Genomic DNA, 21,496 nt, shown 5'->3' with positions numbered 1-21,496 from the left:
CGACGACGAATATACTCCAAATACTCCTATTCCGCTGCGAATGAGTCCTATTCTTGTGGATTCCAAACTGTACATGCTAGGGGGGAAATCCACAAGATGGAGTCACCCTAAAAGCAATGATTCTGATGATGATGATGACAATTCCGTTGACGGTGAAATAAATAATTTTGATGAGCGTTCGCGTGAAAAGGTACATCGGCATGATAATTCTTGGGTGCCCAATTTAGATGTTTTTTCCTTGGATCCTGATGCTTCTGGTGGTCCAACCATCAGTCTCAACGACGACCGTACTATTCCAAGGAAGATAATTGATCCGAGATTAGTAAATCCAGAGACCTTGGTTGATCCTATAGTTTTCACCCTTGAGAACAAAATATATGTTTTCGCCAAGATGAAATACTCGGGCGATGAGAAAGATATTGATCATCAACCACCCCTATTCAAGGTTTTCGATCCCCTTCAACAATTCTGGAAAGAGCTCCCCCGTCCCCCACAATGTAATGATGGTTGCACTTTCGATCAACACTGTACTTGGGGTCACTATTTCGTAATTAGCTATTGGAGGAGGGGTGTATACCTCTTTGACACTCACAAACAAAAATGGGAGCATTGGCCGGAGGAACACAAGGACCGGCCGGTTGTGTTTAGAGCTGTCGTAGAATCTGAGGGCTTTCTAATCGGTATAATACACAGTAAAAACTCTTACTGGACAAATGAGCTCGCTGTTTATCAGTTGGATGCGAATGGTATCCCCAAGCTGATTCGAGTCCTAAATGAGCTTCAGACGATTTTCTGTCCTTTTTTGCGTGTTATGGGTTGTTTCATGGGGAAGTTGGATGGTGGCCGTATTTGGTTGGTGGTTTCCTGCGAGCATGGGAATGAACGTGTAGCTGTTTTTCAAGTTTTCTTCTCCAATGACAGTGATGGCAATCCGGTGATCACGACTGAACTCGAGGCTGCCGAGTTTTATCAGTTTTATCCTTACCAAAAAAGAGGAACATATATGCACGCAGCTTTTACCATGTACCATGACTCAAACAATTCTGAGATGGGGGAGAAAAACTTGTGCGGTGCACATGTACCACATGATCATCCCCGAGGGTAAGGCGATCGATCGAGTTTGGCCATTGTTTTATGCCTCTATTGTACGTAAACCAATGTTACTATGCATAGAGATGGAGGGTTAACCAAAAAACAAAAATGCATAGAGATAGAGGTGAGGCATATTATGTGATTTGATTGTGGCAGTAGATTTTTTTCACTTAATCTAGAAATTAGTAGAAACCAAATCTTTGTATTCGTTTCTCATCTCATTATTAAGAGTATTTTCTTTTGCCAAGCATTATTAAGAGATTTTCACCTTCCGTAATATATATTGTATTATCTTCAAGGATCATTTGCCCAATATGCCATGTACTAAGTTTGAAATATCTCAAGACCTCTTATCCATTAGCAGATGATCAAACGTTTAAACTCAACTGCATAGCAATTTCTATTATCCTATCCACGAGCAGAAGCTATATGAGTATAAATCAACCAAGACCAAACACTTCCTTCAACCCAATATGGAAGTCACACTCTTCACTCTATCTTCTTCCTCCTCCGCTTTCCTCTCCTCTCATCTCAAACCAAAACTCAAACACCCATGTTCCTTATCAAAACGACCAACCCTTCATCTCAACAACACTAAAGCTCTTCCCTTTCGGGTCACCAGCTCACTCTCTGTCCCCCAATGCGACACCTCACTCCCTCCGGCGGTGCAGACCTTCTGGCAGTGGCTCCGGGACGAGGGTGTAGTCTCCGGCAAGACACTTGCGAAACCAGCTTTGGTCCCTGAAGGCATGGGACTCGTGGCTCAGAGAGACATTGCCAGAAACGAGGTTGTTCTGGAGGTCCCAAAGAGGCTGTGGATAAGCCCGGATGCTGTGTCAGCCTCGGAGATTGGAAATGTGTGCGGTGGGTTGAAGCCTTGGTTGTCTGTGGCTCTGTTTTTGCTTAGAGAGAAGAGTAGAGACGATTCCAAGTGGAAGCTTTACTTTGATATTCTTCCTGAGACTACTGATTCGCCTGTGTTCTGGTGGGTTTGGCTAATTGTCGTTTACTGAAGTTTTGATCTGTACGGTTCGTTTATGGAGGTTTGAGATTGTGGGGTTGATAAGAGTGTTTTTGTTGATGGTTTCAGTGCAGGTCAGAAGAGGAGCTTGATGAGCTTCAAGGTTAGTTGAATTTATTTGTGGAAATTATAATTGTGTAGTGAGATCAAGTTTGTGGCTTCATGTTGGTGTTAAAATGTAATCTTGAAGTTGTTAACTGAGACTTAAAATGAAGATGTTATAATGTTGAGGAGTTTGATGGGCGTGTTTCTAGTAATGTACATAGTAAACTGATGTTGGAGATTATAGTAAACTTTTCTTGGTTGTTGCGGTTCATGGTTCGAATATGATAGATTGAGGTTGTTTGGCAGGAACTCAACTTTTGAGCACAACAATGAGTGTCAAAGAGTATGTGCAGAGTGAGTTTCAGATTGTGGAACAAGAAATCATCCTTCCTAACAAGCAGCTTTTCCCTTCTCCTATCACATTGGATGACTTTTTTTGGGCATTTGGTATACTGAGATCTCGGGCATTCTCGCGCCTCCGTAATCAAAGTCTTGTTTTGATCCCATTCGCAGACTTTGTAAGCTGATGAACTCTTGTTAAACATATAATCAAATTTTCTAATATGAATTGTTTTATCCTGATATAAATTGTTTCGTTTCTTTTCAAGATTAACCACAGCTCAAGTGTAACTACAGAAGAGCATGCATATGAGATCAAAGGAGCAGCAGGTCTTTTCTCTTGGGATTATCTGTTTGCTATAAAAAGCCCACTTTCTGTCAAGGCCGGAGAGCAGGTAAAGAACATCACTTAGATAGAGGACTAATGATCCTTGAATGCTATGAATGGGTAGATGTAACAATTGTGCGATTCTCAACAGGTTTACATCCAGTATGATATAAACAAGAGCAATGCTGAGTTAGCTTTAGACTACGGATTCATAGAGTCAAAGGCAAATCGGAATGCCTTCACCTTGACATTGCAGATATCAGAGTCAGACCCATTTTATGGGGACAAGCTGGACATAGCTGAATCAAATGGTATGGATGAGACTGCATACTTCGACATATTTTTGGACTGTTCACTTCCAGAAAAAATGCTTCCGTACCTGCGGCTGGTAGCTCTCGGAGGAACCGATGCTTTCCTCTTGGAATCTGTATTCAGAAATTCTGTCTGGGAATTTCTTGACCTGCCTGTGAGCCGTGCCAATGAGGAGCTCATATGCAGAGTAGTTAGAGATGCCTGCAAATCTGCTCTTTCTTCGTATCCCACCACCCTTGAAGAGGTTTGTTTCTAAACTTTCTATCCTCCATGCAAGGTACCTTAGTGAAGTCTTGCAGTAGTATGTGAAATGGTGATCAGTTATTTCTGAGGTCTGAACTAGACTTGTAACAACTTCTCACAAATCGCTCTTTGCAGGATGAGAGGTTAAAAGAATCAGAACTCAATCCAAGGCTGGCGATTGCAGTTGGAATCAGAGCAGGGGAGAAGAAGGTGCTGCAACACATTGATAGTATTTTCAAGGATAGAGAATTAGAACTAGACATTTTGGAGTACTACCAAGAGAGAAGGCTGAAGGATCTTGGACTTTCCGGGGAGCTAGGAGACATCATCTTCTGGGAGTAGTGGAAGTTCTTGTTACAAATCGATGGCAAAAGTACTGAGAATTCCCTGAAGAGGATGAGGAAGCATTTTTACTTGAACAATGGATCCCATTAAGACATTTGTGTTGCTTATTGTACTTTTATGGCTGACGTACCAGCAGAGCTACTCCTACCAATATTGAAACACCAGGCATCCTGTGTGCATAATTGTAACAGTTAAAATATTTGTATTACTAAAATTGCTACGTTTGGTGAAACCTGGAAAAAGCATGTGATGATTCTTTCATTGTTTGGGAACCGGAAGTTAACTGCACCATCAGTGCCCCTTCTCATGACTACAAATTCTTACCCCATCTGATTTTAATTATGAAATTCTAGAACTGAACAGTATTGAATTAATCTGAAGTTTCAAAAACAAAGCAAAACAAATAAATATATGGACATTGATTTGATGAATGGGAACAAATGAATACCACGTATCTTTGTTGACGCCCAAATTGGGAACTCGAGTGCATTCTTTATGCATTTCCTACAAAACTCTTATCTGTGTGTGTACATTGCTGCATGCTTACTAATATGAAAGCAACATGGACTGTCGACCGCTCTCAAACAATTCCGTGGAAGCTGATTCCAGCTTTTGACGGCTTGCAGTTGCAGTCACCTAGGTTTAGTTAAGTTACCAGGGTTTAGCAAGTCATCACAATTCATTCCCACGCAGAGGCACTCCTGAGGATTTGCATAAAAATAGTCTTCTTCCTTTGGCTTATCCAGGATAACTAATCGCCGACTTGGCTGTCCCATTCTTCTCTCATGGACGGATCTTACAGAAAGTGCGAACTCATGCCATGAAAGTGTCCCGTTTAAATGCATATCTAATAATTCGACAAGTTTTTTCCGATCTAGCAAGATGCTTTTCTTGAAACCAAGATACCTGTACGACATGTAATTAGGAGCCTACATTTGTTACTCAATAAAACAAAATCCATCTGGTGAGATTGTCACATACCTACGGTGACCTTCAACAAGTTTTGCCATGTTTCCATCATAGGTAGGGACAAAAGTATTACTGGCTACCGCAACCATAAAATCCAAAGCAGCCATTTGAGACGAATGATTCTGAAATTGTTGCAACTCCTCTGGTGCGAGAAGTGTTTCTTTCTTCAGCTGAAATAAACAAACACAAAGACAAGATTTTCCTGTTAAGAAGCTTACCTTCAAAGTTTAAACAAAGCACAAGGTAACTACACAGATAGATATGAAGGGGATGAATATTCTAGAGTCGGGTCAAATGTGGATGGGATCTATGAGACCCATAATTTTCCACATCACAAAAGGCTTGCCCGCTAATCATATCAGTAATTAGCTTGTTTATATTAGTAACAAAAAAAATTATCAATAATTATCTTTGTAAGCACAGTTCTGACAAAGATTCCTTATGAAACCAGGATAGCCAGGATAGCACAATTTTGCCATAAAGTGTTTCAGAACCACAAGCGGTGCATAACTAAGAGAATTGACTCACAATTCGGGGAAACGCCGCTCTTAGCGGTGCAAGTCTCCTATCATTGCCATAAATCTCACCAGCTGCAATGTAGATCTGTGTGTCTTTGCTAAAGCCCAATGCTTGCAAAATTAAGGCACTTTCCTCTGGTGTCAGAGGACACAAACCTTGAGACCTCTTCTCTTCCGACACTATCTCTTTTTCTCTCCACCATGGATATGCATACCTGAATGAATGGTACATTAAGAGACATACATGTGGGTAAGACTTGATATGATAGCTAATACAAACAATCTTTTTTTTTCTGAATAAGCTAATATAAACAATCCTTAACAATAACAAATTTATAGAAGTAGACAAATTATTAATTGAGCCAATGGATTAGAAGTAATAATGTAATATATCCCTGGTCTGCCCAAGAATGAAGATACATAGGTGGGATTGGGACTGTCATTATTAGCCATGGCTGTTTCTAACCACTATTTTGCTCATTTCATATTTCTTTCACCAACAGAAAATGAGGATAGAATCCTGAAACTTTTATTATCATTTATAGGCAAAACAAACTGACCAAAAACTAATTGATGTATCATAACTTATACATTATGTATTTCTCTTTTCCTGCTGAATTGTAATGTATCCACTAGCAATAGGGTGTGTATAAAGCATAATCACGCAAGCCATCATAAGAACACTAATGACTAGCATTCGGCGGAGTAAATCTTTAAAATGTAAAACTCCACCAACCTTAAACGTTTGAGCTCCTCAGCTTCTTCAGCGGTGCAGCCATGAGTACAACCAGAGAAGGCCAGCATATCCATCTCATACCTCAGATGCAAAGTCACGAAAGGTCCCTTTTCTTGAAGTATACGTACCAATTTGTAACCCAAAGACTCAATTTTTGGAGTGAACTTCAGTGCCTGGAAATTTACACGACACCTGAGTCGCTGAAGATTAAGAGGTAACCAATTGTTTGCCAAGCGTGTATCTGTTCTATTAAAGTGCAACACCTTATGCTTGCTAACAAGTGGCAAAATCTGCATAAGGGAATCCAAGGCACTGAATTAGGATGTATCACTATGAATAAAATCAGAAAGCAACTCACTCAAACCCCAAGAAGCAGAAACCTCAGAGACATTTTACAATTTTATCACACAAAAGTAAGTTTTAATTACATTAATTCATGCTATTAATAGGATGCCAACAAACAAATTGAATTGCAGAATAATCGATTCAGTGCCCCTATAGGATCAAGAATCTATAGAAAGTTTTCAAACTAAAAATAAGATATATTCTGCATTAAAAATATACTAAAATGAAATGCGTACCTGTTCAAGATAGTACTTTTCATTTGACCAACTAACAGGAGGCATCTCGACTGGTTTATACCCATATTTCCTACTAAAGCTCTTTGGCAGTCTTCTGACAATTCGGACTTCATCTCTCAGTGAATCAATGAAATGTCTCAAATCAAATATATCCTCAAAATTACTGCAAAAAAAAAAATAAACATAGTTAAAGTCTCAAGGCAGCAAAGAAAGAAGTTAAGCGATCACAGACTAACAGTTCCATTTGGATTCATTACTATACCTAGGATCAGCCCAGAAAGACGTCTTATCAAGCTCTGGGACAACCAAAGTGAGATTTAAAAGCCGAGCAACAGTCACCATGTCACAAATCTGTAATGCAAAGAAGCGTAGCTGTTAATCACAATATATGGGATAAGGGATGAAGAAAAAAAGAAAACAATCACATAGTACAAACCGCAGCACGCATTTGATTCAAGCCCCCATTGCACGAAACTCTAAGAAACCCATTACTTGTATAATTTCCTGCAACAATTCAACACATCAGATTACGCATAGAACCTTCATATTCACACACATCACATTACAAGACAGAATCTTTTGCACTGGAATATACAGAATACAGCTCCAAGAAAACTTACATTGCAATTCAAAACACCATAGAAAATGCAAGCAATCTTTTTTTTTCTTTGTTAAACGCAAGCAACGCAATCCTACCTACATCTCCCTAACCTCAACTGCTTCAACTATAAAAAAAGAAAAAGAAACCAACTATCCTCCATTGTCGAATATGCATCACTGAATTAAAAAAAAAACACTTAACTACTTAGCTAAATCATCAAAATGCCTTCATTTATAACACAATCCACCGCTCGATTCTCATCAAACAACTCCGGAACCTCAAAATCAGTTGAGAGCTTATTGTCAATTAGAAAAACAAACTCACTCGCAGGAAGGAGAGGCGGCGGGGACAGTACTCCGGGGACGGCCGGAGCGAGAGTAACCTGGGAAATGCGATTGCTGATATTGGAGAGCAAATGCGGATGCCATAGCCCACCAACGGCGACTAACTGAACCAAACAAGTCCAAAGAAACAAGCTAGAGCACAACCTGATGAACCAAACCTGAAGCCGCGTCCTGGGGATCACCGGCGTCGACGGAAGCTTGTCGCAGCGGACATGTACACCACCCTCCCCAGATCTAACCTCCATTCCAGTTTCTCTCTCAAACACAACATGGCATCGGAATCCCCAAATTTCTCATGAAATCCCCAAAATCAAAACAGCAGCCCGCATTGCCCTGGTGGGCGTTTAAAGATCGGCGGTGGGGGAATTAAAATCTCAACAACCCAATGAAACCGTCACGCAGTTTTTGCATTCCAGAAATTGCTTCTTCTTTCGGCTAGTTGTTGGGTGTTGGATTTCTTCACTTTATTAATGAACAAAAATAAATTGTTCAGGGGGAAAAGGGAACATTTGGTTTTGGTTAGATCTCTCTAGGGTCTCAGAGGAATGGTCTCTTCTGTTTACCGACGACAACGATTGGAAATATATATAAGTTTGGAGGATATTATATTAAGAGGGATTTACATGAGTTTTGATTTCTTCTTCTCTGTTTGACTGAGTTTTACTGGAATTTTGTTGCTTTTCTGATATATGTTTATTGTTAGTACGCATATGATGCACTCTTAAGTGGAAAATCTTAAAATTATATCGCTCATATTCATAGATTTAGAAATGGAAAATTCTGTTCATACCTCTAAAATTAGTAATTAGATTTTCTAATTTTTTTTATAACTTCAATTGTCCGGTTTTAAAGAATTTAAATATAAAAAATAATGACTCATTTACAACAATTAATTCTTTTCTAAGATTTGTTGATGTTGAAAAAAACCAGTCGCCGCGTTGCTTAGGACTACTATTGATAGCAATACCCTTATTATTTTTTTCGGTGATTGGACTATAAGGATTCTAACTAAGGGGAATTTGGATTTGCCATTCTCGACGTTTGGTTGGGGTTGCTTGGCGATCCAAGTTGCTGAGTTGGGCAGTGAAGCGTTGTCGGGGCTTCAGCGTGATCGGCTCAAGACTGAATTCGACGGATCTGGTCACGAGGGTTACGACTATGGCGATGGATTTGATTCGATCTTTGCCAGTGGGGGGATTAAGTTTGCGGCAGAGGGTCTCGGCTGTTTATCTTAGTCAAATCTGGCTTCGAATTTGGGGCGGATTTGGATCTAGGACCCATGTGGATTTTGGGCCTCGGTTCATTTGGGCTTGCTCCTTTTGATTTTCAGTCATTTTAATTAGTTTTAAAATTTATTTTGGTTATATTATTGGTTGACGGACCCACACCTTTGATACCTATTTGTTGAGGATCATTTGTTAATATGGTCATATTTAGCATCATTCTTGGTTGGCTTCGATTCTCTATGTGCAAGATTACCCCTCAATTCTATGTTCGACTGTCTTGTGTTTGTTCATGCGTAGGATCTGCATAGATAGTCATACCACCGACTACTCATTTCACTATCTGTGATTTCTTCCACTATCTCTTCATTCACCTACTACCATCCACTCACATCCTCCTCTTCGGCGTCGCTGTCAGATGACTCAGATGAGGTATAGTCGATTTCTTTGCTATCCGGGCCAGGGTCATCGGGATTTTCCTCTTCATCATCAGCATCCATAGGGTTAGGCAAATCATCATCCTCCAGTACCACATATTTTTCATCAACAATCCGGTAAGTTTTGGTGTGGTAAAAGCGATATGTCTCTCTGTCAAACGAGTAGTTGGGATCGTAAAACCCTATACCTTGTTCATACTTCAGTGGTCTGCCTTTCAGATCATGTCCTGCACCCACAAGAAAATCAAGGCTGGCTCTTTAAACTTAAAAAAAGAACAAAACAAAGAATATTTAAGTAAGAGCACTAGATCGGGAACAAAGTCTCACCAGGAAGCCTCGGCTGTTTTTCGGGCGGATGATCTTTGTCATCTTCAGATCCCCTCTTCATTTCGTTCGAGTTGTTCTGAGCTGAAGTTGTGTTCAGAGAACTGAGAGAACCTTGCAATGCTTATTGCAACCCTAGCTGAGCTGAGAGATAACACTATTATATATATATATATATATATACATACTAGTAAGTATCCTCTACTTGCTAGTCCACTGAGAAGAGAGGGATTCTAGTTCATTTTAAATCTCTAATGGTAGTCACAGTGTGAAGTCGGGTCTAAGATTTTTTTATATATGAAAGAAATACGAGGAGTTTTTATTAGCCCCTGCGATGTAACCATCCCCAGAACGTCACCGTCTCCATCCCCCACCCCGTTTATGATGTTGGGATGGGAAAGGGTATAAAGGGGTTTAAATTTTTCATTGGTTTGTCAGAACTCAGGACACAAAAAAAGCCTCTGTAACTCTGTTCGGGATTTACAGCTTGCTCTGCACGAAAGGTATTTTGGTCAAAAGCCTGGGCGGTCTGCCCCTGGCCAAGAGATAAGAGTTTGCCATTTTTAGGTACAAGGATGACGTGGCATAAGTGCATCCCTGAGACCAATGCATGCCCTATTTTGTAACTAATCACGTGAGAGGAGAAGTGCGTTATATTATATTTAACGTGAGAGGATCGGAGAAGTCCATATTTGCTAGCATGATGATATGTATCGACTTGCCTTGTATCTTCATCTTGTACAAGTATATGTGGTAGTATAATCGGTGATGTGATTAGGAGCTAGAGATCGATATATCATCCTCATTTGCTTGGTTTTGATATATCAGTGCTAGCTTCTTGAAAGGGACTTAGCGCAATATATTTCCTTTGCATCTGATCGATGACCAGCATAAAATCATGCATATATATCTCAAATGAAAATGAACACAGACTGACTCCAGCATAATTTAATATACACTCCGATCAATTCTTGTTTAATAATAAGAGAGATATTATCATTTAGTTTGCTTGATCAGTGCTATATATATTGAAAGGGACTTGCTTGTCATGATCACAATCTTCCCCTATCAAGCAGACCATGCATGAACCCTAAATCTAGATAAGGGATCGATCAGACGCTCACTGACTTGGCTTCAAAATCTCAAATGGAACATCCGACCATAACTTCAATAACTTGTATCTTCTTTGCTTCCTCCTCGTCCTTCTTTTCCTTCGATCGTTAATTAGCGATCGATGTCATCTGTGGACGGTTTAGCAGAGCTAGGGTTTGCTCTGAGAGGAGTCGTTGCGAATGGATTATGGTGACGCTCTACGGGCCATTAAATGTATATTTTTACAAGCCCAATAAATTTTTGGTCTAGCCCGGCCCAATTATGGGGCATTTCACATAATCAGATATTTTCGAAGATTCTTAACCAAAAAAAAAAGATTTTATAGAAAATTGGGGCCCACAAGACATGACATATAGAGTATAAAACGCAGCGATCAGCTTTGCCGCTCTCAGAAGAGGTTCACTTACATCGCCAGTTCAAGAGCTCCTCCCGCTTTAGATTAACTTCTAAAGGTGATTGCTGCTAATACATTATTATTATTTTTGGCTGATTGAGGGTTCTTTAAACTAACACAAGCAATTGGTGTGTCAAGATTCTGAAAATCTCTGATCAAATTTGGGGATTTCTTTGAAGATTTCAATCCCAATTTCATACCCAATCATCATCCCTTTGAATTGTTATTATAAGATTAGGGTTTAGGGTTCATACCGATTATGAGATATGGGTTTGTGTTATATGCTTATAGTAATTCAGATGTCAGAGGCGATTCTGCAACCTAAAACCATTGCTAGCTTGATATCAAGCCTTGCCGTTTAGGAATTCTCTATCTTGAATAAAATGCCTCTTCTGTAATCCTAGTCATTTATTATCTTTGAATGAAATCGTCCTTCTCTTCAAGTTTGCATGATCTTTTTTTTTGGCAAGTGCAAGGTTTTAATCTAGAAGATAACTTTTCTGTGTACGATAACGAGGCCATGTACATTGTTAATTTTACCAGATGTGGATTTGATTATCATCCGATAGCAATGTGAAATATTTGGTTTATATATGTTGTAGACGGAAAATTAAACAGCTTTGTATTGCAAGATTTTGCTGCTCAAATGAATTAGTTTTCTGACAGTATGCATTCTTCAACAAGTTTGTTTTTCCTGATACCCGATTTTATATCTGTCATCTTAAATCTATGAAATATACATGTTTTTTCTTTTTATCAGATTAGATCCAAGAGAATTTAGCTTACCAACATTCTTTCTTCCAATTTGTCCAGTGCTAAAAATTTACAAGAATAACACGGTGATGGGGAACAATGAGAATGGCAGTGCTGAGTTAAGACCATTAGCTGAGAGGATGAAGATTGAGAATTTCGGCCCTTCCATGGGTGAAGATGGCATTACTCATCCAGTCACCTCCTTCACAATTTTTTTTCAAAACAGTGAAGGTAGCTTCCTCAATTGTTCTTATTTTGCTTGTTTGCTAGGCTGCTAAGAAGCTTCGTGAAAATAAGTTGTATAGACCCTCCTCACTATAAGAAGGGTGAAAGTAGTTTTTAATATTTGAAGGTCATATTGATATAGAGTAGCAGAGAGATAATGGACTTGGTTTTTCTTGTTCCCGCACAGACTTCCACCATTCAATAACGTTATCATCTTTAAAATTTTGCTTTAGACTGAAATTACTACCCTTTGAATTTTAATGATCTCATCTTTTTTGGCATATGCTTTTTTACTCTGCTGTGAGAACGTTTGTGGAGAACTTATATGTTATTATGTTGTACAGAAGAACAGTTAGTTTCTCATATTTGCATTGTTTTCTGCAGACATGATCTCGCAGATGCCAAACATTTGGCCTACAGTGGAATCTAGTTTGGAAGACTATGGTATATCATGCTCGCTTGATATGGTATATGATTATTGATCTTTCTTAAATCAACTCTATAGATTGATTTATCTCATAAATTCATAATATAGTGACTTGATGGTTCCATGAAATTGTTGTATTTCTTTGGTTTCCAGGTTGAGTGTTCCATGACAGTTTCAACTACAACAAAGACCAGGGACCCAGATTTTATTGTCAAGGCTAGGGACCTTACTGAACTTTTGTCATTACAGATTCCACTGCGTGAGGTAGTTGATCACTTTCGAGATTTTTCTTACAAGGAATGAGCAGAGATGTAGCTATGATTTGAATATGGGCCGGGCTAATTTTATGTGTGATGTCCAAATTTTTTTCCTTTCCAAGTCTCCAGTCATAGACTGATGTGAATAAGATCAATACCTATTCAACTCCTAATTGACACAATACTTTTCTTTTTGAGAGAGAATTGAACCAATTTTCATGAGAAATAATAGTAAAAGGAAGAAAGAAAGAAGGGAAAGACATTGTAAATTAGTTTAAGAAGAAAGAAGGAATTTAAATGAACTGAAAATAATGAAAGACAACTAAAAAGTGCAGACTTTAAGTCAAACCAGTTTGGAGATATTTACTATTGCTGCAATACACACACACAGTATATATTATATGCAATTGTTTTAAATATATTTCCCTTGGGCTTCAGCCCAAGTAGCTTGTACGTGGTTATGTGCCTGGGAACGAGTTCAGTTCCAGTAATCTCATGTAAGTGATATAATAGTTTTTTTATATGATCTGACCTCCTTCACCTTAAATAAAAAATAGTTTTTAATATGAAAGTTAATGCCATTTTTGGTAAGGTTCACACCATAAAAGCTAAAAACAATATGATATCAAAATGGGTAAAAGGTGAAGTAACCAAAAGTAATTAGAAAAAAGTTTAAATGATTTAAACCAAACTTCTGTGGGATTCGTTGCTGCAGTGGTTAAGATCATTTATGCGGATCTGATATACAGAATCTGCGATTATGGTATTCATTCTTATTTTACTTGTCGATTTTCTTGGAATCGGTTGTTTGTTCTATCAATCTTATATTGATTTTTTTATTTGTGGTTACGATATTCTGAAATCAGGCAATAAGAATACTGGATGCCGACGTGCGATGCGACTTCATTGAAATTGGACCTCTGAGACAAGGGCTATGCGCAAAATATGGAATTAACGAGGTGTGTATTGCTCAATATCCCATCACTCATACCAAATGAGTGTCTTTTAAGATTTAGTTTACTTTTCGATATTTATATACATAGCCGTGTAGGTAACTAATACCTTATTTTAATTTTTCAAAATACATGCTAAAAATAGAGCATCCTTACTTTTACTTTTCAAGTTTAAGATTTATTCTACTTCTTTGTAATTTTATTCATATTCATATATGTGTAGCCGTGTACGTAACTAATATGTCGTTTTGATTATTAAAAATACATGCTAAAAAATAAAAACTTCCTCGATTTTCAAGTTCAGGTCCTCTCTTGATCATCCCTAACGGGGTTCGAATTTCTGGATACACTAAAATATGATTGGGTTGGGTGTTGCTAAATGTAACCCGCACATGTCGAAGTGTACCCAGCCCTGGAAAAATTATTCTTTATGTCCCACTTGATCTTCACTTAAGCAAGTGGCAAATTACAGAAAGTTTATAACACATTATATACATGTATACACTTTAGCAGGACCATTATCAAACAACAAATTGTCAAAATGTGTCGCACTATTTGATGATTTCTGTTTGAAATAAAGTCTGGTCTTCTCTTTTCATGGTATCTCTGGTTCTAATCTTTAATTCTCTTTTATTGGGTCCAGGAGCAATTTACAGAACGGTGGAAACGTTTCCTAGGCCCGAATAACACCTGCATCAAGGTGCACAAAGTGATCCAAGTGATCTTTAGTGATATCCTCAATAAAAGATATAAATAGTAAAATGATGATAATTATCATTCAATTATAGTTAGCTTTGAAATTTGTTGGGTACATCTTTAATTTCTGTTTCTGGGGTGCAGAATATTCAGTGTCTCTCAGGCTGTTATATATCTGCTCATGTAAGTATTAGGGTTGCTTTACAATGTTGATGGTTTTATTTTATGGTTCTCTTTCCTGCTTCTTCCACCTCTAGGTGAACTGAAGGTTTGAAATTATCCACTCTTTTCCCATAATTGTAGGGCCATTGCACTGTTTCTGTAATTGGTAAATCTAAAGGACTAAAGATGGTCAGGAAAATTCTGGTAGACTGCATGCGAAATAAAATGCATCCTACTGTCCATATCAGAAGGATCCGGAAGAATAATCGAGATGAGGTAATGTGAGTAAGCCCGAGTATTTCCGTGAATGTGTTGTACATAGAACCAATTAATTATTCTTGTGCTGTGTACTTTTTTTTTATCAGCGCGAACTTACCAAGAAGCTATATGACCAAGGTGGATATAGAAGTATCATGGAGGTTAGTTCTTTGTCACCTTTATTTATTTACGTCTGCTTCTGCATTTCCCTGTTAGATATTTAGCTGCTTATTCTATCCTCTACTGCAAGAGAGCTATGTGTTAATAATACTGACTTGTTATTTTATCAATTCATCTCATTTAGGCAGCAGCATTGATGAAAACCACATCAGATTTTCATGAACGTATTTCTACAAAGTTTGTTGAGACTCTGCATCAGATCCAAGACTCGGATATAGAGGCGATTGCGGATAAGTTCAGGTCTTCGGTATGTTATTAATTTCTTTTTGTTTTTAATGTCGAATGTAAAGTAATTTTGTTCAGATAAAGGTTTATGTCTTAGATTGGGTGGTTTATTTGCATTCTAGTTGCTTTTGATGTCTGTTTTTGTTTTTTTTTCCGTCCCTTTGTGCGCCTGTATATTACTTTGTATCATTCTGAGTATATAACATAAATGACTAACTAAATAAAAATAGACACAAGTTTATTAATGCAGCCTAAGGACGTTTGGTTTGTTTTCCCTATTAACATATACGAACTGATAGGTTATGGGATTCTAAGAAAATGCATGGCTCGTTATCTGGGAGATAATGCTGCGATGTGTTGGTTGCTCCAAAGTAAAAAATAAACTGTTACCTAGCCTCGTGGTAAAAGCTCTACTTATGAATACAACCCTTATATGGTAAACCCTATTACAAATTCTGCTCCACCAACTCCACGGAAAGTCTGGGTTCAAGGCTTGTCCAAATCAGGGTCACAGTAAGGGTCCAACTCAATGGAACATGGACTGAGATTGAGAATGGAGATGGACCTCGCCAAAATAGTATTATCATAAACTTTCTTTTCACCTGAAGAACATTGACATCGCGCGTAACAACATAGAACATCATCTTTTAGCCAAAGACAAGGCTGTGCAAGTTTGATTTGCCTGTAAAAACACTGAATAAGCATGTCTATCGTTTTACCAATATGATCTATTTGGTGTAACCAGCTAATTCTTTTGAGCATGATATGTACAGGAATCTCTAGAAGTGCATGTTAATGCTGAAGATACCCTTTGTGCTGTAATGAGACTGGCCCCACCTGGACTTGCTAGTAAATTATGTAGTCCAATGTATCATTTTCATACGTACTCTGCAATAATGTATAACATAAGTACTCTTCTCTGGCTTCTGTGTTACAGTTACGATTTTATGTATTATTTATGCAGTTTTATAAAAAGATTTCTTGAGTATGCTGTGGAGAACTCTCACCGAAAGTCGGTTCTCACCAGCTCATTATCGGTTTGTATTGAAGCTTTGAGAAGAAATGCTTATGAAAGCCAGCCTGCTTGTGGATCTACAATTACTGTTAAGAACGAAATTGTTGCAGTCATGCTCGACAACCTAGGTGAGTTTTTCTGTAATGTGATTTATAAATCATATTGGTTGCTGTCTATAATTGCCAGGCATGCTGATGGAAGACAACTTTGTATGTACATCTAAACTAATTGCTCAACTTCACTCAGCATCATTATGTTACCAGAACATAAGTTGGTGGTCGTATATAGTTCTTCATAAATCTAAGGACTAAAATGGCTAACGACTCAATATTTAAGGAACCATGGGACTGTCTAACGATTTGTAGGTACACCATATAAGGGTTTCACCCAAAGAAAGACTGCTTTGAGAACATGATAACTACTATAGAAAATGAACCCATGCTTAGGGTTTTTAATTTATTTTGATTTAGATTAGCCTGTACTTATCTGACCATGCCTCTACATAGTCCAGGTGTATATAGTTTGATATTTTAAAAATATATCCTCTGTTGTATCTTTTATTGAGGACAAGGTTTTATGCCTTCTGTATTTTTATATATTGGTTCACTTGCATTGGCCAGTTCTTATATTAGCCCATGCCTTTACATGAACTAGAACAAAAGGCTGTAGTTTAGAGGTATATACTGTATAGTGAGGTATTGTAGAAACATGGGATATTCTAGCTCTGGACAGTCTGACCCTTTTGTTCCGGCTCTTAGTAGATTGCTTTTCTCCTTCTTCATCAAAACTTATACTAGGATACCGATCAAGCTTCTATCATGCAGGTGATTTATTGAATCTTTTAGATGTGTCATCAGCAGACAATATGTTGTTAACTACATATGGCAGATTGCAGCCGCCTCTTGGAAAACATCGTTTGAAGATTGTAGAGTTCATTTCAGTATTACTTACAGTTGGCAATCAAGCTGCTGAGAAGCAATTGCTACATAGTGAAGCAATATCAAGAGTTTTAGACTTGTTTTTTAAGTAAGTACGAACTTAATTTTCTCTGATTAATATGGAACTGTCACAAGAGCTTATTTTCACTTTTTTGTTGAGTGTTCCAGGTACCCGTATAACAATTTTTTGCATCACCACGTAGAGAACATAATCGTATCATGTTTGGAAAGCAGAAATGGTCCTCTTGTACAACATGTTCTTCATGAATGTGATCTTGTTGGAAAAATACTTGAAGCAGAAAAGAATTCCACACTGGCTGCTGATTGTGTTACACCAACGATCCCTGTTAACGGTAGATCTCCGCCTAGGAATGGCAATATTGGACATTTAACGCGCATATCCAACAAAATCATTCAACTGGGAAACAACAATAAGGAGATTCAGGGATATATGCAGGTTTTTATCAATCTTATACATAGTGAATCTCTCTCTCTCTCTCTCTCTCTCTCTGTTTTTTTTTTTCACATCTATAATTTTTTGTATTTCTGGGATCACTTGATTCAGTTACTTTTTAGTTGGTGCTGTTTAGGTTTCCACTTGAGATTTGGCTTTCTTTATTCGTAAGCCATGGTGTTATTGAGTAGTGATCATTCCTACAGATGTCGGGGGAGATCCAATCTTTTATACTTTGCTCATAGTTTGGTTTTTTCAGGTTTTCATCACCAAGTCAAAAATAACTGAATATAAACTCACATTTTGCATGGATTTTATGTACTTGAATTGAATTTATACAGGGAAACAGCGGCTGGACTGAAGGGCACACAGATGTACTATTAAAGCGTAATGCAGTGGAGAATGTCTCCCGGTGGGAGTGCGGGTATGTTTTGCAATTGCTAATTCTGAGTTAAGATGCACCTCCAGTCTAACTAATTTATGATGAAAACACATCACATGAAGGACTAATCACTCAAATCAAAGGATCCCTCGTACTGAAAGAAAGTTTCTTATTGCCATCTAATCGTGGTATAATGAATATTAACAGGCGGCCAGCATGATCTCTGGACCGTGTACTGAGCTAGTAGTTTGCTATCAGAGCACACCTAGATCGGAGACTGGAAGAGTAACTTTTGGAAGCTTTCCATATCCCAATCGAGTTTATGTATTTACTGATGTGTTTTATATGAACACTTTGGTACTTCGAAGTCTTGCATTATTACTAATTTTGGAATTATTGGAACCCCATCAACGAACCTTATGCCCAATTCATTGTCTGTCACGCTGTAGGAAATTGTGGAACCATGCTGCACTTGATAATTCTCATGTGGCAGGGGGTGACATAGCTTACAAATCCCCAGCTTTACAAGATCGAGTTTCAATTTAAGACTGAAAATACGAGCGAGCCGCATCCAGGGAGCCTCTCCTATGATTTTCAGCCTTGGTTTTGAACTTTGCTGGGTTGTTTTCTTGGAGGGAGAAGATGTGGTCGGATAGTCCCCAAAATAGGATTGCCGGTAGTTTACTATATTAACGAGTTGTATCACTTTTATCAGAAATTGTTGTCATGTTTACTTTTATAACCAGTACAGTCAAACATAATTTTTTTTTTACCAAAATAACTCATTAAAATACTGGAGGATAGAATTATTAACTGGGCTAAATATAGTAATTAAATAAAGTAATACAATAAAAAAATGGTGTTTGTCTCTTGTTATTTTTGAGTCAGATTATCTTAAGCTGGTTCGGGCTACTCAGAACTCGGAGATGGATGTTTTTGCTTTTGGGGTGATTGTGGGAGATATGTGGTAGTTTATAGGTCCTTCCCTCATCTTATTTTACTCATGTCTACAGAGTCTAAAGTAGTTGCTCATAAGGAGCTTGTTCCCCTTAAGTAAGGTCTCGAGTTCGAGCCTTGTGAATGAAAAAATCAGTGTTGGGAGAGCTTCTCCGCCATAATCCGGCGGTCCGTCGCGGCTCGAAAGTATAGTCATCTACCAAAGGGAGATGTATTTCCTGGGAAACCAAAAAAAAAAAGTAGTTGCTCATAAGGCTAGCACTGGTGTAGCTTATAGTTGGTTTGGGGATAATAACCCTCCTAACGTTGAGGATCTCCTCAATAATGAGTAATCTTTTGGTTCTTAATATATCGTCGATTTTTAAAAAAAAAACCTAAAAAAAATAGTGGGGTATTTGTAACTTCCCCTTCATAGTGGGTTCGGCGCAGTGCATTTGGGGAGACATGGCTGTGAGCAAGATGAAGATGACGTGCATGGAGTGAAGTAGGCTTGGCATTAAGCCTTTATACATTGTCAATCATAATGTTCCCCTATTCTTCTCTCTCGCATACTCCTACTAAAACTCTTCGTCCGGCGACGCCCGGTTGCTTGGCTTGCCGAGAGACAATTATGGGCCATCCGGTTCAACCCCATGAACTCGGCCCGTGAACTATCAATTGGACCTCTAGGCCTCAACATTTATCTAGACCCTCAAAAAATAATCATAAATATGTGTCCCAACGAATCACATAACACCACGTGTCGAGCTTGGCTACTAAAACCCTTTGTTGCAAGCCCACTCAAGGGCCCAAATCGTTAAAAAGTCTTCTGCAGATTCCAGTTTTCGCTGCGAGGAGAACACGAAGAAACCCCTTCTCTTCGGATTTCAGTGAAAAATGGTTGAATTGCGTTTACTAGTTGCTCTGATCCTCCTAGGGTTTCTGTTCTCCGCATCGGAAGCGCTCCGGTTCGAGCTCCAATCGGGTCACACCAAATGCATCGTCGAAGACATGAAGGCCAATGCCATGACCGTCGGGAAATACTCCGTCATCAACCCCGACGAGGCCCAGCCTATGCCGCCGTCGCACAAGCTCACCGTCCGGGTAACGCCTCGATTGAATTTTGAATTTAAACGAATCAGGGAATTTCATATGTTTAAAGCTTTGACTGATGCGATGAGATTGGTTTGGATTTTCAGGTGACATCGAGCCATGGGAATAACCATCACTACTCGGAGCTCGTTGAATCGGGTCACTTTGCTTTTCACGCGGTGGAGGCCGGGGACTATATGGCGTGTTTTTGGGCGCCGGATCACAAGCCACAGACGACGTTGACGGTCGAGTTTGACTGGAAGACCGGCGTGGCGGCCAAGGACTGGGGTAATGTGGCTAAGAAGGGCTCCGTCGATGTAAGTCTCATCTGAATTTCACAGATTTCATTTGAAATTTAATAATTTTGGTGAGAATTGATGAAGTTACTGTTACTGACATAGTAATCGATTTTATGCTACCTCGCAGTTTGTTAAACCAGTAAAATATTACTTGAAGAAGTGTTTTTGAGTAATATATGCTTAGTGCTTGCTCAGCTTAGTATTTATAGAGATTGATCTACTTGGAGTCGTGAATAAATTGGATTGATCGAGTAGTTATACATTGCCGGTAAAACATTAGTTCAGGAAGTTTTGTGAGTGATATATGCGTACTGCTTGCTCAGATTAGACTTTTCTTGCTTAATGTTTATTTAGAGACTGATCTACTTGGGCTGTGAAGGAATTGGATTGATTGAATAGTTATACATTGCGTTGGATGCTTGATTCTATCTTAAGTTTTTGTGTGTGTGTTGCTTGAATGGAAATGTTCTTTGTGCCATCGATTTATACCACTACTGTAAGATGGGTTCCTGTTTCAGTTTTAAGTCTGATAACGTGTGAGACTGTGCGTTCATACTTTAGCATGTCGCATGTACTACCTGGTCACTGCCCAGCTTCCCCCAAATTATCATTTACTTGATCAGAGTAATGCTGATGTGTTCAATTGTGATATTGAGTTGTGGAGCCGGTCTAATGCATCCTTCATACTTTCAAATATCAGGTCATGGAGTTAGAGCTCAAAAAATTGTTCGACACTGTCACTTCCATCCATGAGGAGATGATGTATCTCCGTGAACGGTAGGGAAACATTCTCTCCCCTTTGATCAATTTATGAAAAAGAATGACACATTGATCATTTGTTCACTTATTGTTTTGATGTACTGTTTCAGGGAATCTGAAATGCAGGATCTGAATATAGAAACCAACTCCAAAATGGCCTGGTTGAGCCTTCTTTCACTAGTCCTCTGCTTGTCGGTAGCAGGTCTGCAATGGTGGCACTTGAAGACATTTTTCCAGAAAAAGAAGCTAATTTGATTTTGTGCCAGAGAATTTCAATTTTATCTTTGTAACATATTTCAAAGAATATTTGTACGTCATCACATTTTTAGTTGAGGAAGGACAATTTAATGTTCCCTATACCATACAAGTTCTGTTGAAGTTCACTAACATTGTGTTTCTAGAAATATTTGGTAACCAATTTAGTCATTTTCGTCGTTATTTTGGCTAGCAGAAGGTTACTGCTGTTACATTAGCTTCACCGCTCTGCACATTACATCTTCAGTTCCATCATGTGATTTTT

At 38.5% G+C, this 21,496-nt stretch overlaps 4 protein-coding genes across 4 annotated transcripts; 3 read left to right on the top strand and 1 right to left on the bottom strand.

Annotated features, from left to right (window-relative positions):
* Nucleotides 1–1,564: 1,564 nt before the first annotated feature.
* LOC126790718 (ribulose-1,5 bisphosphate carboxylase/oxygenase large subunit N-methyltransferase, chloroplastic) lies at nt 1,565–3,887 on the top strand. The gene is made up of 6 exons (XM_050517061.1): nt 1,565–2,077; nt 2,188–2,216; nt 2,465–2,676; nt 2,767–2,892; nt 2,977–3,381; nt 3,516–3,887. Exons 1-6 carry the CDS (start codon nt 1,566–1,568, stop codon nt 3,720–3,722), a joined length of 1,491 nt encoding a protein of 496 aa, XP_050373018.1. The 5' UTR covers nt 1,565; the 3' UTR covers nt 3,723–3,887.
* A 235-nt stretch (nt 3,888–4,122) lies between these two features.
* On the bottom strand, nt 4,123–8,014 carry LOC126790717 (rhamnogalacturonan I rhamnosyltransferase 1). Its single transcript, XM_050517060.1, has 8 exons — nt 7,455–8,014; nt 6,966–7,033; nt 6,792–6,880; nt 6,530–6,692; nt 5,949–6,238; nt 5,223–5,427; nt 4,707–4,864; nt 4,123–4,631 (listed from the first exon to the last, which is right to left on the bottom strand). The coding sequence occupies exons 1-8, from the start codon at nt 7,717–7,719 to the stop codon at nt 4,358–4,360; spliced, it is 1,512 nt and encodes a 503-aa protein (XP_050373017.1). The 5' UTR covers nt 7,720–8,014; the 3' UTR covers nt 4,123–4,357.
* Nucleotides 8,015–10,954: 2,940 nt separating this feature from the next.
* Nucleotides 10,955–18,655, top strand: LOC126790716 (uncharacterized). The gene is made up of 17 exons (XM_050517059.1): nt 10,955–11,023; nt 11,779–11,949; nt 12,328–12,410; nt 12,524–12,634; nt 13,494–13,586; nt 14,224–14,280; nt 14,421–14,459; nt 14,580–14,714; nt 14,804–14,857; nt 15,001–15,123; nt 15,875–15,969; nt 16,066–16,244; nt 16,941–17,142; nt 17,223–17,511; nt 17,850–17,932; nt 18,098–18,247; nt 18,340–18,655. The coding sequence occupies exons 2-16, from the start codon at nt 11,808–11,810 to the stop codon at nt 18,108–18,110; spliced, it is 1,698 nt and encodes a 565-aa protein (XP_050373016.1). The 5' UTR covers nt 10,955–11,023; nt 11,779–11,807; the 3' UTR covers nt 18,111–18,247; nt 18,340–18,655.
* A 996-nt stretch (nt 18,656–19,651) lies between these two features.
* LOC126790725 (transmembrane emp24 domain-containing protein p24delta9-like) lies at nt 19,652–21,336 on the top strand. The gene is made up of 4 exons (XM_050517071.1): nt 19,652–19,930; nt 20,026–20,235; nt 20,918–20,994; nt 21,087–21,336. Exons 1-4 carry the CDS (start codon nt 19,724–19,726, stop codon nt 21,229–21,231), a joined length of 639 nt encoding a protein of 212 aa, XP_050373028.1. The 5' UTR covers nt 19,652–19,723; the 3' UTR covers nt 21,232–21,336.
* The last annotated feature ends 160 nt before the right edge of the window (nt 21,337–21,496 follow it).

The sequence above is a fragment of the Argentina anserina genome, chromosome 4 (assembly GCF_933775445.1).
Source record: "Argentina anserina chromosome 4, drPotAnse1.1, whole genome shotgun sequence".
NCBI classification, from domain to species: Eukaryota; Viridiplantae; Streptophyta; class Magnoliopsida; order Rosales; family Rosaceae; genus Argentina; species Argentina anserina.
Note: the sequence above shows the minus strand (reverse complement) of the source record. Positions and strands in the feature narration are given on the sequence as shown.